At 45.9% G+C, this 15957-nt stretch overlaps 3 protein-coding genes across 12 annotated transcripts in view; 1 reads left to right on the forward strand and 2 right to left on the reverse strand.

The window, feature by feature from the left end:
• The window catches only part of TTLL4 (tubulin tyrosine ligase like 4), a 45579-nt gene extending 40103 nt beyond the window's left edge, over nt 1-5476 (reverse strand). For 2 of the 6 annotated variants that reach the window (XM_050752368.1, XM_050752366.1), the window contains exon 1: nt 5213-5368. The gene's annotated coding sequence lies outside the window, so the exon portion shown is untranslated. Of the gene's footprint in view, nt 1-5212 lie in introns of all 6 variants that reach the window. The other 4 variants (XM_050752365.1, XM_050752367.1, XM_050752369.1 and 1 more) reach the window with 4 other exon arrangements.
• Nucleotides 1-15957, forward strand: part of RNF25 (ring finger protein 25) — a 316906-nt gene that overhangs the window by 266923 nt on the left and 34026 nt on the right. The window lies entirely within an intron of this gene.
• Nucleotides 11455-15957, reverse strand: part of STK36 (serine/threonine kinase 36) — a 30751-nt gene continuing 26248 nt past the window's right edge. For all 5 annotated transcript variants that reach the window (XM_050752353.1, XM_050752356.1, XM_050752357.1 and 2 more), the window contains 2 exons: nt 15156-15902; nt 11455-12315 (listed from right to left, as the gene is read on the reverse strand). In XM_050752353.1, coding sequence (XP_050608310.1) covers nt 12172-12315; nt 15156-15902 — 891 coding nt within the window. In that variant the 3' untranslated portion in view covers nt 11455-12171. The remainder of the gene's footprint in view (nt 12316-15155; nt 15903-15957) is intronic.

Below are 15957 nucleotides of genomic sequence, written 5' to 3' on the forward strand. Positions count from 1 at the left end.
GCGCGGTGGCTCACACCTGTAATCCCAGCACTTTGGGAGGCCAAGGTGGGTGGATCACGAAGTCAGGAGATTGAGATCATCCTGGCTAACACGGTGACACCCCATCTCTACTAAAAATACAAAAAAATTAGCTGGGCATGGTGGCGGGCCCCTGTAGTCCCAGATACTCGGGAGGCTGAGGCAGCAGAATGGTGAGAACCGGGAAGGCACAGCTTGTAGTGAGCGGACTGCACTCCAGCCTGGTGACAGAGCGAGACTCCGTCTCAAAAAAAAAAAAAAGATTATCATTCTGTATTTTTACAGTAGCCTTTTCTATGTTTCAATGTTTATATGCATTGTGTTGCAACTGTGTTGCAACTGCAGACAATACTCAGCATGGTGACATGCTGTTCAGGTTTGTAGCTTAGGAGCAACAGGCTATACCACGGCTGTAAAGCATGACTGTATCACTTTACAGAATCATGCATGGATCTAAGACCCAGTCAAAGTGAGACAGATCCATGGATTTTAACGTAACAAAGTATGAAAAGTTCACTGATACCATTTCAGATTCTACACTGTAACTAGCCTTTTCAAAATCATGCCTTGTTTTGCATAGCCAATACCCACAATTATCTGAGAAAACTACTGAAATACTTCATCCTTTTCCAGCCATATGTGTAAGGCTGGATTTTCTGCATTATTCAATCAAAACAACTATCACAATAGATTGGAGACACAGATACGAAAATCCAGCTGTCTTCTATTAAGCCAGACACTAAAGAGTTCTAAAAAACAATGCCACTCTTCTCACTAATATGTTTTAAACAGCAGCATTTTTAAATGAAAACATTAAGTGAACTTATGCTAACCATAACTTAGGTCAGAAATGCTGTTTGTGTTAACTAACTTATGTTAGCATAAAGTTAATGTAAATTGTAACATAACTTATGTAAAAATGTTATTCATGTTAGTAATGGGCTTATTCCTTCTAAATGAATATTTGTTTCTAATATGATAAATATTAAAATATAGGCTGAGCGCAGTGGTTCAAGCCTGTAATCCCAGCACTTTGGGAGGCTGAGGCAGGAGGATCGCTTGAGCCCAGGAGTTCAAGACCAGCCTGGGCAATATAGTGAGACCCCCATCTCTAAACAAAATTTAAAAATAAAAAATCGAATATTGAAATACATATATATCCCCTTTTTCTAACTGAAGATTCCAAAGAGCTTTTTCAAGTACATAAAGAAATCCTGAGCCCAAAAACTCTGAGCACTGCTGGTCTAGAGAAGCATTAGGGTCCAGCTTATCTATGAGGGCTCCGAAGGACAAGGTCCTTTGTATTGTAAGGCCTAAAAGAAACTAGCACTCTCAGTATTTGCTCCCAATTCTGCCAGAAGAGAAGGTAAGAAGTAAAAGGCATTAAAGGAAAACCTTTTATCTGCAATCTACTGACTTTTGGTGATTTACCAAAGCACCTGATCTCAGGCTAAAATCCAGACATTATGATCAGACAATTCCAAGGTCATAGAAGGAATCTAGTGAGAAAGATTCTAAATCTAACTAAATTAGGAATCTAGTGAGAAAGATTCTAAATCTAACTCCAAATTATGAGTATCAGATAGATTCTGAAGTTAAGGCTTCATCTAGATATAGATTTTCAGCAAGTAACAACTTGCTATTCACACATATTAATTTCTGTATCTGGTTATGTATTCTCTCTGTCCCCTTCTTCCTTCCTCTTTCCTCTACCCGTCCTTTCAATGTTGGTGTTCTTCTGAGTTCAGATTTCTCACTCTGCCTGGCACACAGTGAGCACTCAACAAGTGGCAGCTGCCATTATTACCTCTCTCCCAGAACCATCCCTTCCATGTCATGGCTTCAACCACCTCCTATATTCTCAACTCTATCATCACCCAGGCCTCTCTTGTGAGCTCCAGATCTACAAAATGAACTCCTGGGCCTTTCTACCTGGATGTGCTGCTGCATCACCACCCACATGGTCACTGAAATCAGAAACCTACAATCATTCTACACTGCTCCTTGTCCCATTCTCCTACCTCTATTCTGCCACCAGGTTTTGTCAACACTACCATGGTTAAATCTCTCTAAACCCTCTCCATTTCCACTAGAGCAACCATAAAGCCTTCATCATCTCTAGCCTAGGCCACTATAATAGCTTTCCATTGGCTCCCTGCCTCCAATCTAAAATTCTTCCTATTCAACCAACATATTGACACTACAGTAATCTTAAACCCAAATCTGACATTATTTTTCTGCTAATTGTCTTTCTGTGGTTTTCCTGGAACATACTCTTTACTTGATTTTACTCATGTATCCCTAAAAGAATTTTTTTTTTTTTTTTTTTTTGAGACGGAGTCTCACTCTGTCCCCAGACTGGAGTGCAGTGGCATGATCTTGGCTCACTGCAAGCTCCACCTCCCAGGTTCACGCCATTCTCCTGCCTCAGCCTCCCAAGTAGCTGGGACTACAGGCGCTCGCCACCAAGCCTGGCTAATTTTTTGTATTTTTTAGTAGAGACGGGTTTTCACTGTGTTAGCCAGGATGGTCTCGATCTCCAGACCTCGTGATCCGCCTGCCTCGGCCTCCCAAAGTGCTAGGATTACAGGCATGAGCCACCGCGCCCAGCCCCTAAAAGAATTTTTAAAACCATGTGTTCCTTACATATGAGGTAACATCTAGACCAGACACAGTGGTTCACTCCTGTAATCCCAGCACTTTGGGAAGCTGAGGCAGGAGGATCACCTGGGCCCAGGAATTTGAGACCAGCATAGGCAACATAGCGAGACACCTATCACTACTAAACATTTTTAAAAATTAGCCAGGTGGGTGGCGTATGGCTATAGTCTCAGCTACTCAGGAGGGTGAGACAGGAGGATTGTTTGAATCCAGGAGTTGGAGTTTACAGTGAGCTATGATCACACCATGGCACTCCAGCCTGGATAACCTCCTGGGCTCAATACATCCTGCCACCTCAGCCTACAAACAGCTGGGACTACAGGAGCATGCCACCATGCTTGTCTAATTTTTATATTGTTTTTTGTAGAGAAGAGGTTTCACCATGTTGCCCAGGCTGGTCTCGAATTCCTGGGCTCAAGCAATTAGCCTGCCTAGGCCTCCCAAAGTGTTGGATTTACAGGTGTGACCCAACACACTCGGTCTTAAAAATAGTTATTAACTATCTTACTGAGTAACACACACTTAAACTAAATCTCTTTAAAAATTTTACAAGTTTTACCCAAAATAACTTAAAAACCCCATTGTCCCAAAAGACATTCCCATTACATTTAACTACTGTGTTCTTTTCAGAATATCCTAACAAGGAACACGCTTTACACTAATGGGATTGTGTATTGGGAAGCCTTCTGTGTTAGGAGGTAACTTAAATCACTAAAGGAGGTGTTCCTGAAAATAGGTATTTCCAAAGTATTCCTTGTTTGTATCTGAGGACATTTTTACACTCAGGTCAATACACCATAGTAAAATTTAGGAAGTGTGAGGGATTTGCCACACACAGCCTCCTCCCCTTTTTTTGTAAGGGCAGTTGTAGAAAAAGAGTTCACTGGGGCCGGGCACAGTGGCTCACGCCTGTAATCCCAACACTTTGGGAGGCTGAGGCGGGTGGATCACGAGGTCAAGAGTTTGAGACCAGCCTGGCTAAGATGGTGAAACCCCATCTCTACTAAAAAATACAAAAAACTAACCGGGCGTGGCAGCGTGCGCCTCTAATCCCAGCTACTCGGGAGAATGAGGCAGGAGAATCGCCTGAACCCGGGAGGTGGAGGTTGCAGAGAGCCAAGATCGCACCATTGCACTCCAACCTAGGCGACAGAGCAAGACTGTCTCAAAAAAAAAAAAAAAGAGTTCATTGGGAAGCTGACGATCTGGAAACGTATTCATCTAAAGCTAGATGAGCAAGTGTATCCTTTGGGAGTCTAGGACCCTAATTACTTCACCTTGAAAACCACTGCTCCAGGAATGTAGTTCTAACTCAGTAAAACATCCAAGGCCCTTTGTGATCTAACCCCTACTAACTTCCCTCTTCCTGGATGGCTCCTTCCAAATCTAGCTCAGGTCTGTCAAACTGTTTCCAGTTCTCTTTTCAGGACTTGCTGTATCTTTCCTAAATCCACTGTGTATATGGAATGTCCTCCCACCTCTTTACTCCCAGAAAACACTTGATAATTTTTCAAGGATTGATTCAGTCCAATGAATAAGTAGCTGCTAACTTTCTGAGCACAAAGTGGGTGGTTTAAATGCAAACAGTGTCTCAGTACTCAGTGCAAGAAACGGAAGAATGGGATGGAACACTATCCCAAAGGGTCCCCCAAATGCTTATTGATTGGCTAAATCAACAGATGTTGCAGTTAAGGAATAGGTGATTTGGAGTATCTGCGAAAGCAAAGACGATTCCATCTAGGAAGGATTAAAATATTTCCTAGATCCAGAATGGGAATGTGAAGACCAGGAGGAATGGGAATAATGTCGTTTTCTAAGTAAGTCCGGATTAAGTATTTCCTGTTCTATCACAGCACACACCACAGTATGGCAAATGCTCGTTTACTTGATTAATAAACTCCTAGACTATAAATTCCATGAAAACATGCTTGTCCTATTAGCCACTCTATCCCCTCAATCCCTTCCATTGTACCCAGGCTCATTAAATACTTGTCAATGTTTACTAAAAATTGTTTAGTGAATGATTAAAGGAATGGATGAATGAAGAATTAAATTCCACAGGATCTCAGATCCTGTTTGAATCTGTAGAGTTTAGGAACGTACTCCTCTACAGATACTGAGGATGGAGAAGTAAAAATGTAGATATCCATGTTAAATTCGGCCCTGGAGCCTGCGAGGAGCTTAGGCTCACACCCAGAGAGAATTTAAACCTCAGCACGGCGGGACAGAGGTGGCTCGGAGGCCAGGACCAGGGGATGGGGCAGGGTTCGGGCATCCGGAGGCGAGGCCGACTAAGTTCGCCGGGCGTGGCGGAGAGGAGAAGGGCTCCGAGGAGGCGCGAAGTCCCGGCCACCCGAGGCCGCGGCTCCCTGGCCTCCCGGGTGATGAGAGGTGGAGGGAGGGAGCGGGGCTAGGGTGAGACTGGCCGGAGGGCTGGGGAACCGCGCGAAACGACTCCGGTAAAGGGAGGTCGGGAGCGTGGGACCGGTGGAGGGTCTGGGGTCGGTTCCCGTGGCTCCGCAGCCGCACTCACCTAGGGGATCCACCTTCGCCCCGGCTCGGCACCGGCTCCACGCTACTTCCTCCCTCGGCCTGCTAGGCTACCAGGCAGCCTCAGGCGCCCCTAGCAACCACGCACCGCCACGCGTGACCCGCGCACTCGGCCGCCAGCGCCGCTGCCTCCTGCCACTCACTGCGCGCGCCCCCAGCGGACAGACAGAGGGTCTGGAAGGAGAGGGCGGGAGGCAAGCGCGGGGAATCTCGGGGGTTCTGGGGCCTGTGGGGCGGGTCGTCACCTGCCTCGCGCACGCGCAGTCCCTTCAGTGCGGTGGGACCGGGCGAGCGGAATTCTGGGAGATGTAGTCCCGGGGTTAAAGCGCTGAAAGGCTCCATTCTGAGCGTCCAGGACTCTCCCTTTCTACTCTGATTCTACCTACTCCCTACGGACTGTTTTCTTTTTTAGAGACAGAATCTTGCTCTGTCGCCCAGGCTGTAGTGCAGCGACGTGATCATAGCTCACTGCGAACTTGAACTCCTGCTCAAGCGATCCACCCGCCCCCAGCCTTCCTAGTAGCTGGGACTATGGGCACGCCACCATGCTGGGCTATTTTTTTAATTTTTTTCTTAGGACAGGGTCTCACTATGTTGCCCAGACTGGTCTTAAACTCTTGGCCTCAAGTGATCCTCCTGCATCAGCCTCCTGGTCGCTGGGATTACGACGAGAGCCCCCACGCCTGGCCTGGACTCTTTGGCCTTGCCTCAATTGAAAATCAAAGGGCCCAGTCTCTGTTGAAGGATTTCTAGTAAAAGCCTTTGAGTTTGACCCCAGGAAAGGGGAGATTGCCCCCGATTCACTCTGCCTCCCTCTAACCCGCCCTTCCCTAACCCCAACCTATCCAGCGGGGCAAAATTAAAACCACCTGCCTGCTTTATGGGCTTCAAGTGTGAATTTTAGGAAATACTGACTCAATTCCTTATCTCGTTAGCTCCCCAGGCAAGACAGATCGTGTTCCTATCTCAGATGTCCGTAGACCTGAGAGATTTGGAGATCTAAGAAAGCTGGAAGATGAAAGGATCTTTCCTAGGCAATTGGCTACAGAAATAAAGGGGACAAAGATAAAACTAATCTGATGAAAACAATCTGGACCAGAGGAAGGATCTCAATAAATAACTTATTTAGTCAACAGTCGTTGATGGATGCTAAAAGTATTAGATAATCTACGGGAGAATTTTACACTGAAGGATGTACACTGAAGATCACCTATATGTACTAATCAATCTTAGATAACGAAACATGGAACAGCTGTGCATTGTGTTTCTTGATGTGATGCAATTGCACAGAAATATTTATGAAGTATAGTGTATTTTTGTAAAAAAAAAAAAAAAAAAAAAGTTGAGTGACTCCAACTGAATAACACTACAAAAAAGCAATCAGACAAATCCAGAATGTGGGCCAATGTACAGAACAAATGACCTCTTCTTCCTTCAACAATTTCAGGGTATAAAAATGGGGGGAGATGTTTTAGATTATAAGAGATTTAAGAATATATTCAAATGTTGGCCAGGTGCAGTGTCTCACACTTGTAATCCCAACACTCTGAGGATCACTTGAGGTCAGGAGTTCAAGACCAGCCTGGGCAACATGGTGAAACCCCGTGTCCAACAAAAAATACAAAAATTAGCCAGGCATGGTGGTGCACACCTGTAGTCCCCAGCTACTCAGGAGGCTGAGGCAGGAGAATAGCTTGAACTCAGGAGGCAGAAGTTGCAGTGAGCCGAGATTGTGCCACTGCATTCCACCCTGGGCAACAGAGCAAGACTTCATCTTGAAAAAAATAGAAATAAAAAAAAGAAATATATTCCAATGCAATGAGTGCAGCTTGTTTGGATCCTGATTCAAACAAACTGTAAAATGACACTTTTGAGACTGAGAAACAAAAATTCTAAGTCCTGCCCCAACCAACTGAATGGACCCCGCCTTGGCTAAGGGGACGCTAGAGCAACCTTAAAAACTGAGTTCGCGGCTATGATGAGATGGGAGGTCCAACATGCCTCAATACGCCCCTTCCTTATTAACCTTTAAGCAGAATTCTTTCCTAAGGAGTAAGCAGAAACCAGCTCTAGAAATCAAGAAAGGGATGATTCATTGGTTTTAGAGGCCAGAACCAGACTCCCTACTCTTTGCACTTTTCTTCCTTTTTTTTTTTTTTTTTTTTTCCTTTTTTTTGAGAAGGGATCTCACTATGTCACCTAGGCTGGAGTGCAGTGGCATGAACACAGCTCACTGCAGCCTCAAACTCCTGGGCTGAAGCAGTCCTCCACCTGAGCCTCCCAAGCAGCTAAGACCACAGACACAAACAACCACGCCTGGCCAATTTTAAAATTTTTTGTAGAGACAAGGTCTTTATGTTGCCCAGACTGTCTTTGCAGTTTCAAAGTGAAAGCTCATCAGTTTCACAATACATCCCTTCCTAAAACTGACCATCTCCAGATGGGTTTTGGAGGAGGGTGCACAGTGAGGGTTTTCATTTCCTGTGCTATACCTTTTGACATCAGAGGGCTGAAAACTGCTCCCTAGGATCACGTGAATGCAGCCATTTTTTGAATATGCAACCCATGAAGAGGCATGAAGCTCAATTGTGCATGTACTTGTCTCTGTCATAATCATGACTCCTCCTATAGCTTATTAAATATGTATATTTAGCCAGCCCACTCTGTGTAAATTTCTGTTCCCTTTACCCCTCCCTCAAAGTACCTGCTATCAGCTTCTGCCAGAAACTACACTTCCTAGCCTGTCAGAATGGCCACCTTGCAGGCTGCAACCCTTTATAAGAAATAAAGCTCTCCTTTTCAAATTTATGAACCCCAAGATTCTTCGTTGTCAAGACTATGGAAAAATCTGAATAAGGATTGGGAACATTAAGAACATAGCTGATGTGGTAGGCCCAATGGCTCAAGTCTGTACTCCCAGTATTTGAGAGGCTGAGGTCGGAGGACTGCTTGAGTCCAGGAGTTTGAGGCTACAGTGAGCTAACACTGCACCACTGTGCTCCACCCTGGTGATCCCCTCTCTTAAAAAAAAAAAAAAAAGAAAAATAGAGCATAGACAACGTTAAGAAACTACTATTTATTCTCTTATTGTAGGGAGCTGAACGGTGGGCCCCCATAGAGAAGATGGATCTGTATCCTAATTCCAGGAACTTGTAAATATTACCTTATATGGTTGATGGCGTTTAGGAAATGCCACCCCAAAATATGACACTTTGGTATGTTGATTACGTTGGACAAAGGGCACAAGGTAATAGCAGATGCAGTCGGGGGGTTGTCTGAGTTCCTCCAAAAGGAACTCAACTGGTATGAATCCTTTCCCTGAGAATATTATCAACTGGGAAAAATGAACTGAGATCACAGCAGAGGAAACTGGAGGTTCACACTGTGCCCAGACAATCACCTATTCTCCTGAGGGCTGCTGTGAGATAACTTTATTTCCTGAGAGACTTTTATCTACAGAACAAGACCACTTTCATTTACCATAGAATTCCTCCCCTCACCATCCCAAAACTTGTGTCTCCACCACCTCCCAGAAGTCCCAAGCTCCTATTCCTTCCTGTAGCTCAGGATGCTATATAAGCCTCGAACATCTGACCCTTCTTTGAGTCTCATATTTTGTAGGACACTTACGTGTATGTACAACAATAAATGTGGTTTTTCTCCTGTTAAACTCTTTTTTTTTTTTTTTTTTTTTTGGTGACAGGATCTCATTCTGTTGCCCAGGCTGGAGTGCAGTGGCATGATCTCGGCTCACTGCAGCCTCCGCCTCTCGAGTTCAAGCGATTCTCCTGTCTCAGCCTCCTGAGTACCTGGGATTACGGGCATGCATCACCATGCCTGGCTCATTTTTGTATTTTTAGTAGTTTCACCATGTTGGCCAGGCTGGTCTCCAACTCTTGACCTCAGGTGATCCACCCGCCTCAGCCTCCCAAAGTGCTGGAATTATAGGCATGAGCCACCATGCCCAGTCTTTTTTTTTTTTTTTTTTTTTTTTTTTTTTTGAGATAGTCTCGCTCTGTCATCCAGGCTGGAGTGCAGTGGCACGATCTGGGCTCACTGCAACCTCTGCCTCCCACGTTCAAGCGATTCTCATGTCTCAGCCTCCCGAGTAGCTGGGATTACAAGCGTGCACCACCATGCCCGGCTAATTTTTGTATTTCTGGTAGAGATGGAGTTTTGCCATGTTGGCCAGGCTGGTCTCAAACTCCTGGTCTCAAGTGATCTGCCCGCCTGTAGTCCCAGCTACTTGGGAGGCTGAGGTAGGAGGATTCCTTGAGCCTGAGAGGTCGAGGCTACATGATCAAGCCACTGCTCTCCAGCCTGGGTGACAGAGCAAGCCCCTGCCTCAAAAACAAACAAACACCTGAGTAACAAAAGAATAGATATGGTAGCTGCTCAAGTAGTGATGAAGTACACTGAACTATCCTCTACCTGTGTGTGTGTTCAAAAATTTCCAACTGAAAGACAACATGTTCACATTGAACTTGTTCCCACCCATTACCACTCCACTGCTAGCCTTCTCCATTTCAGTTAATGGCAATTCCATTCTTCCCACTGCTCAGACCAAAAACCTTGGAGTCACCCTTGACTGCTTTCTTTTGGTCATACCCCCACCTCCAATCAGTCAAGAAATCCTGTTTGCTCCATGTTCAAAATATATTCAAAATCTGACTACTTTTTTATCACTCCATTGGTATCACCCCAGTCGCCATCCAGGACACCATTGTCTCTTGCCTGGATTATTATTACAATAGCCTCCTGACTGTTCATCCTACTTCCCATTCTCCCCTACCCCCATAGACATTCACAAGACCAGAATGAAGAGTGATCCTTTTAGGATGCAAGGTAGATCATGTAATTCTCTGTTCAAAAACCTCCAAAAGATGCATCCTCCATTCAAAGAAAGAACCCAAGTCTTCACCAAGGTCTACAAAGCCTGCAACATCTGGCCCCCACCATTATCTTCCTGTCTCATTTCCTACTATTCTCCACCTTTTTTTTTTTTGAGACGGAGCCTCGCTCTGTCGCCCAGACTGGAGTGCAGTGGCCGAATCTCGGCTCACCGCAAGCTCTGCCTCCCGGATTTACGCCATTCTCCTGCCTCAGCCTCCTGAGTAGCTGGGACTACAGACGCCCACCACCTCTTTTTTGTATTTTTTAGTAGAGACAGGGTTTCACCGTGTTAGCCAGGATGGTCTCAATCTCCTGACCTCGTGATCCGCCCGTCTCGGCCTCCCAAAGTGCTGGGATTACAGGCTTGAGCCACCGCGCCCGGCCTTCTCCACCTTCTTAAACTCATTTCATCCATACTGGTTCCTCATAGCTCCTCAGGTATGCCAGGCATGCTTTCATCTCAGGGCCTTGGCTTTTCCCCAGAATAGGTGCACGACTCACTCCCCTCGCCTCCTTCGAGTCTTTTCTCAAGCGTCACCTTCTAGTGAGGCCTACCCTGACCATCCAACTCAGCACTCCTCATCACCTTTCCCTCCTTTATTTTTCCTCCATAGCTTTTATAGCTTTTATCACCTTTCTACATATTATTCTTTTAATAATTTCACTATCTCCCTGACCAGAATGGAACTCTATCATGGGCACTGTTTTATCTCCTGTACCTAGAATAGTATCTGGCTTACAGAAAGTATTTGACTCAAAAAATATACATTCAACTGAATTGAGAGAATCTGGATAGGAGAAAATTATGGTGCTCCCTAGAAAAATATTATTTTTGCTAAAGTATAAACACAGTGGACAATGAAGAAGAGGGTTAAACAAAATTTCTTATAAAAATAAGGGCACTTTACTTATCTTTCATTTCTAAAACAACTGGAATTTAAGGAAGGACAGAAAGGAGTCTCATTTTATGGATGGAGAAATCAAGGCCCTGGAAGCTTGTTCTAAGCCATCCAATGAGTTAAGGTTTTCCAATGCTTCCAATTAGATTATAATTCTAACAGGTCCGACTAAAAGTCCTTTCTGGTAAATTGCACAATCTTTATAATAGCTACCCTTCTAAAGCAGCTTGGATTCCCTACACATTAGAACTCCACTAAATATTAAAATTAGTCACTAAGTCTGAGCAACCTAATTTACCGCTCTGTTTAATCCTACCCTTTCCTATTTCAGCTCCACCGGCCTTGACTTGAAAGTAAGTAACCAAATATAGTTCATTTAGGAAGGAGGAAATTGGAAGGCAAGAAATGATATAAATAAGCTGCCAGACCAGGATCTTGTGTGAACAGGACACCAGCACTTCCAACAACACCATATAGAAGCTAAAAGAGGGGTTGAGCCTCCCAACCCTTGTCCTGGGAGCTTCAAGTATGGTGAGGCATAATTTTTATTAAAAGAGTTTACAAACAGAACTATTAAACACACACACACACACACACACACACACACCCCAAAAAAAATACACTCTCCACACCCACCCACAGATAGGAATGTTGGCTAAGGGCTAAGGAATCCCTCAATAACTGGGACTGATGGCATTAATCCCCACAGCCTAGAGCTGAGACAGGCTCTGTCTTCATCACTGTCCTGGGGCCAGCAAGTCTAAGGCAAAAACCTGCTGGGAGGATTAAAGGAGCTCCAGAAAGGAAGAGATCTTTCAGGTTGAGGTTTTTGCCTAAGGTCCATGAGGAAGTTCCCTAGAGTTAAAGGCACATTATTGGAGAAAAGGCCCCTGGATGTAGAGAAGAAAGGACTCTTCTCTGGCACCAACAGCAATAAAATTTACTGGTTGAAAACATCCTGAATCTGGGAGAAGGAAGAAGCTTTATATATAAATCTCTTCTAGTCTCTTGTTCTCAGTTGAGTTGGCAGCCTGTCTCTTTTCTAGTCTCTTTAGCTCTCAGTTGAGTGGGTGGCTTGTGTAGTAGAATAAGGAAGAGTTGACAATAGCAGGGCAACCAAAGTTGGAGGCTGGACCACAGGAATCTGGAATCACATGCTATGGGTTGGCCTCAGGAGGTGAATGAGTTTCCTGCAGTGTTTGGCAGAGGCAGGCCTAGGACTGCTATGTGGCAGTGACTGATTCCCCAGAGAGAGCAAGGCTAGTTTCTCACTGGCACCCAGGGACACCAGTACCTGTAGGATAGAGAACAGATGATAGAACAGAACATGAGGCTCAGAAATGGTGGTGTCTGGGGCAGGTGCAGAGGACTTTCATTTACCCAGGAATTCCCACTTGAGAAGAGGAAGAAAAAGGAAATGGGCTCTTGAGGACTTGGAATAGACTGAATGGGAGAGGAGAAACCTTGGATATAGGAATCATCAGGACCAGAAGTCTACTTCCATTCTCTTTGGTTATAGACCATGAAACCAAGGCACTAAGGGACACATATACATGTCCCCAGGAAGACTTGATGAATGCAGCAGTAACTCACAGTAAGCCAAAAGGTCTAATTCCCAGCCTTCAATGCAGACCAGTGGGTTCTAACCTCATTACCAACAAGAATCCCATTAATTATTTTCCCCATGGATTGAACAAGATTCCTATAGGATCTTCACCATCAGCCAGGCAAGGTGGCTCATGCCTGTAATCCCACACTTTGGGAGGCTGAGGCGGGGGGATCATGAGGTCAGGACATCGAGACCATCCTGGCTATCACGGTGAAACACCATCTCTACTAAAAAAAAAAAAAAAAAAAATTAGCCGGGCATGTTGGCAGGTGCCTGTAGTCCCAGCTACTCGGGTGGCTAAGGCAGGAGCATGGCGTGAACCCGGGAGATGGAGCTTGCAGTGAGCCGAGATCGTGCCACTGCACTCCAGCCTGGGCGACAGAGCAAGACTCTGTCTCAAAAAAAAAAAAGAAAAAAAAGATCTTCACCATCCTCTCAAATTTCTGTTCTGCATGAACTTCCCAATGCTACCACTTTGAGATGTCATAATTTGTATTACCATATGTAGATATGTGTGATTTCCAATGGGCTTTTTTTTTTTTTTTTAAAGACAGAGTCTCGCTATGTCACCCAGACTGGAGCGCAGAGGCATCATCTCAGCTCACTGCAATCTCCTCCTCCCAGGTTCAAGCGATTCTCTTGCCTCAGCCTCCCGAAAAGCTGGGATTACAGGCACCTGCCACTATACCCAGCTAATTTGTGTATTTTCAGTAGAGACAGGGTTTCACTATGTTGGCCAGGCTGGTCTCAAACTCCTGACCTCAAGTAATCTGCCTACCTCCATCTCCCAAAGTGCTGGGATTACAGGCAAGATCCACAGAGCCTGGCCTATTGGGCTCTTTATATACTGAAAATCGCAGTCAGGCAGGGTGGCTCACACCTGTATTCCCAACACTTTGGGAGGCTGAGGCAGGTGTTCGAGGAGGTCAGGAGTTCGAGATCAGCCTGGCCAACATGGTGAAACCTTGTCTCCATTAAAAACGCAAAAATTAGCCAGGTAAGGTGCGTGCCTATAATCCCAGCTACTTGGGAGGCTGAGACAGGAGAATTGCTTGAACCTGGGAGGTAGAGGTTGCAGTGAGCCAACATCGTGCCATTGTACTCCAGCCTGGGCGACAGAGCGAGATGCCATCTTAAAAATAAATAAGTAGGCTGAGCGCAGTAGCTCACACCTGTAATCCCAGCACTTTGGGAGGCCAAGGAGGGCGGATCATGAAGTCAGGAGATCAAGACCATCCTGGCTAACATGGTGAAACCCTGTCTCTACTAAAAAAAATACAAAAAATTAGCCGGGCGTGGTGGCGGGCGCCTGTAGTCCCAGTTACTCGGGAGGCTGAGGCAGGAGAATTGCATGAACCCAGGAGGCGGAGCTTGCAGTGAGCCGAGATTGCGCCACCGCACTCCAGCCTGGGAGACAGAGAGAGACTCCGTCTCAAAAAAAAAAAAAAAAATAAATAAATATATAATAAAAATACAAAAATTAGCTGGGCATGGTGACAGGCACCTATAGTCCCAGCTACTCAGTGGAGGCTGAGGCACAAGACTCGCCTGAACCTGGGAGGTAAAGGCTACAGTGAGCTGAGATTGCACCACTGACTGCAATCTGGCCTGGGAGACAGAGTGTGATTCAGTCTCAAAAAAAAAAAAAAAAAAAAAAAGAGCAGTTCACACCTGTAATCCCAGCACTCTGGGAGGCCAAGGCAGGTGGATCACATGAGGTTGGGAGTTTGAGACCAGCCTGACCAACATGGAGAAACCCTGTCTCCACTAAAAATACAAAATTAACCAGGCGTGGTGGCACATGCCTGTAATCCCAGCTACTCCGGAAGCTGAGGCAGGAAAATTGCTTGAACCTGGGAGGTGGAAGTTGCGGTGAGCCAAGATCACACCATTGCATTCCATCCTGGGCAGTAAGAGTGAAACTCTGTCTCAGAAAAAAAAAGAAAAAAGAAAAAAGAAAATTGTGCAGAAGAGGCAGGATAAAGTAGTGGTTAAGAGAATGGGGTCTAGACTCAGACTTCTGAGTTCAAAAGCCCAATCCTACACACTGTCCTTGTAACTTGGACAAGTTATTAAATTATTTGTACCTCAGTTTTGTCATCTGCAAAATTAGGATGGTAATAGTTTAAACCAGAAAATAAAGGTAAAATGCTTAGCATCGTGCTTTTCTCATGGTAAGTCTAAAAAAATAGTCAGCACCTTCGTGGCACACAGAGTAAAACTACTCTATCTCAGCATCTCTTAGTCTTCCCTCATCTCCCTCCTGCACAGCTCTAGAAGAGATCAACTGTGGTCCTTGAGATCTCAGACATTTCCCAGCCCACTGGAGCCCTCTTCTAGCTCCCTTCCCTTCTCTAAGGCTGGAGATGGTAATTGGAAAACTCACTCCAAGACACTGTCCCTGGGAGAAACACGGCATAAGTTTCTGGATGTCCTGATTCCAATTCCTTACAGATGATCTCAGATAAATGTTGTGAACTATAGGGGCCCTGATCATCATGGTTCATAAGCACTGTAGGGTATACCTGATGGATGCCAGGCTCCTGTTGCAGGCTCCGGAGGGCAATGAGGGCGGCCTCCTTCACATTTGGCTGGGGGTCTCCACATGCCATCTCTAGGAGTCGCTGGGGTACTTGGCACTGTAACAGCTCCTCTTCCAACCCTTCAGGTCCCAAGTTGCCCAGAGCTGATGCAACATTGCGCCGGATACCAGCCTGAGGATCTCCAAGCAGCTGGGTCATACTGGGCACTGCAACTGCCAGGGCAGGTCCCAGAGGACCAGCCTGATACGTTGCATTGCCCACAGCAAAGCTGGCACTGCACCGCACAACAGGATCCTTGTCTCCAAGCCCAAGCAGCAGAAGGCTGAGCAGTCCAGACTGGCTCTGCAGTGCCCCACGCAGGGCCATGCTGTGTTGGAGCAAGTGTCCCAGGAGCCTATAAGTGTGTGCCCGCACAGAATTCTCTGGGTGGCCCAGGAAGCTGCGCAGGGGCCGATAAGATTCATCAGAGCCAGCCAGAAGCTCTTGGATAAAGGACAAGTAGCTGGGAGACAGGACCCTGGCAGTATGGGCCAGCAGGGAGAGAAGGTCAGAGGTCAGCAGTGGCTGGTCACTCAGGAGGGCAACTGAGAGAAACGAGACAATGGTTCTAGGGGAGGCAGCCACTGTGTTCACAAACTGATTGAGAGAGGTGGGATCCGTGAGCGCCAGGCGTGTGAGGAGGCTGATGGGCAGCTCCACTTGCGTCAATGGAAGATGGTAGCAGCAGACCTGACAGAACAGGAGGTAAAACGATTCAGGGAGAGGGAGAGTATATGCAGCTAGA

Source organism: Macaca thibetana, chromosome 12 (assembly GCF_024542745.1).
Source record: "Macaca thibetana thibetana isolate TM-01 chromosome 12, ASM2454274v1, whole genome shotgun sequence".
Taxonomy (NCBI): domain Eukaryota; kingdom Metazoa; phylum Chordata; class Mammalia; order Primates; family Cercopithecidae; genus Macaca; species Macaca thibetana.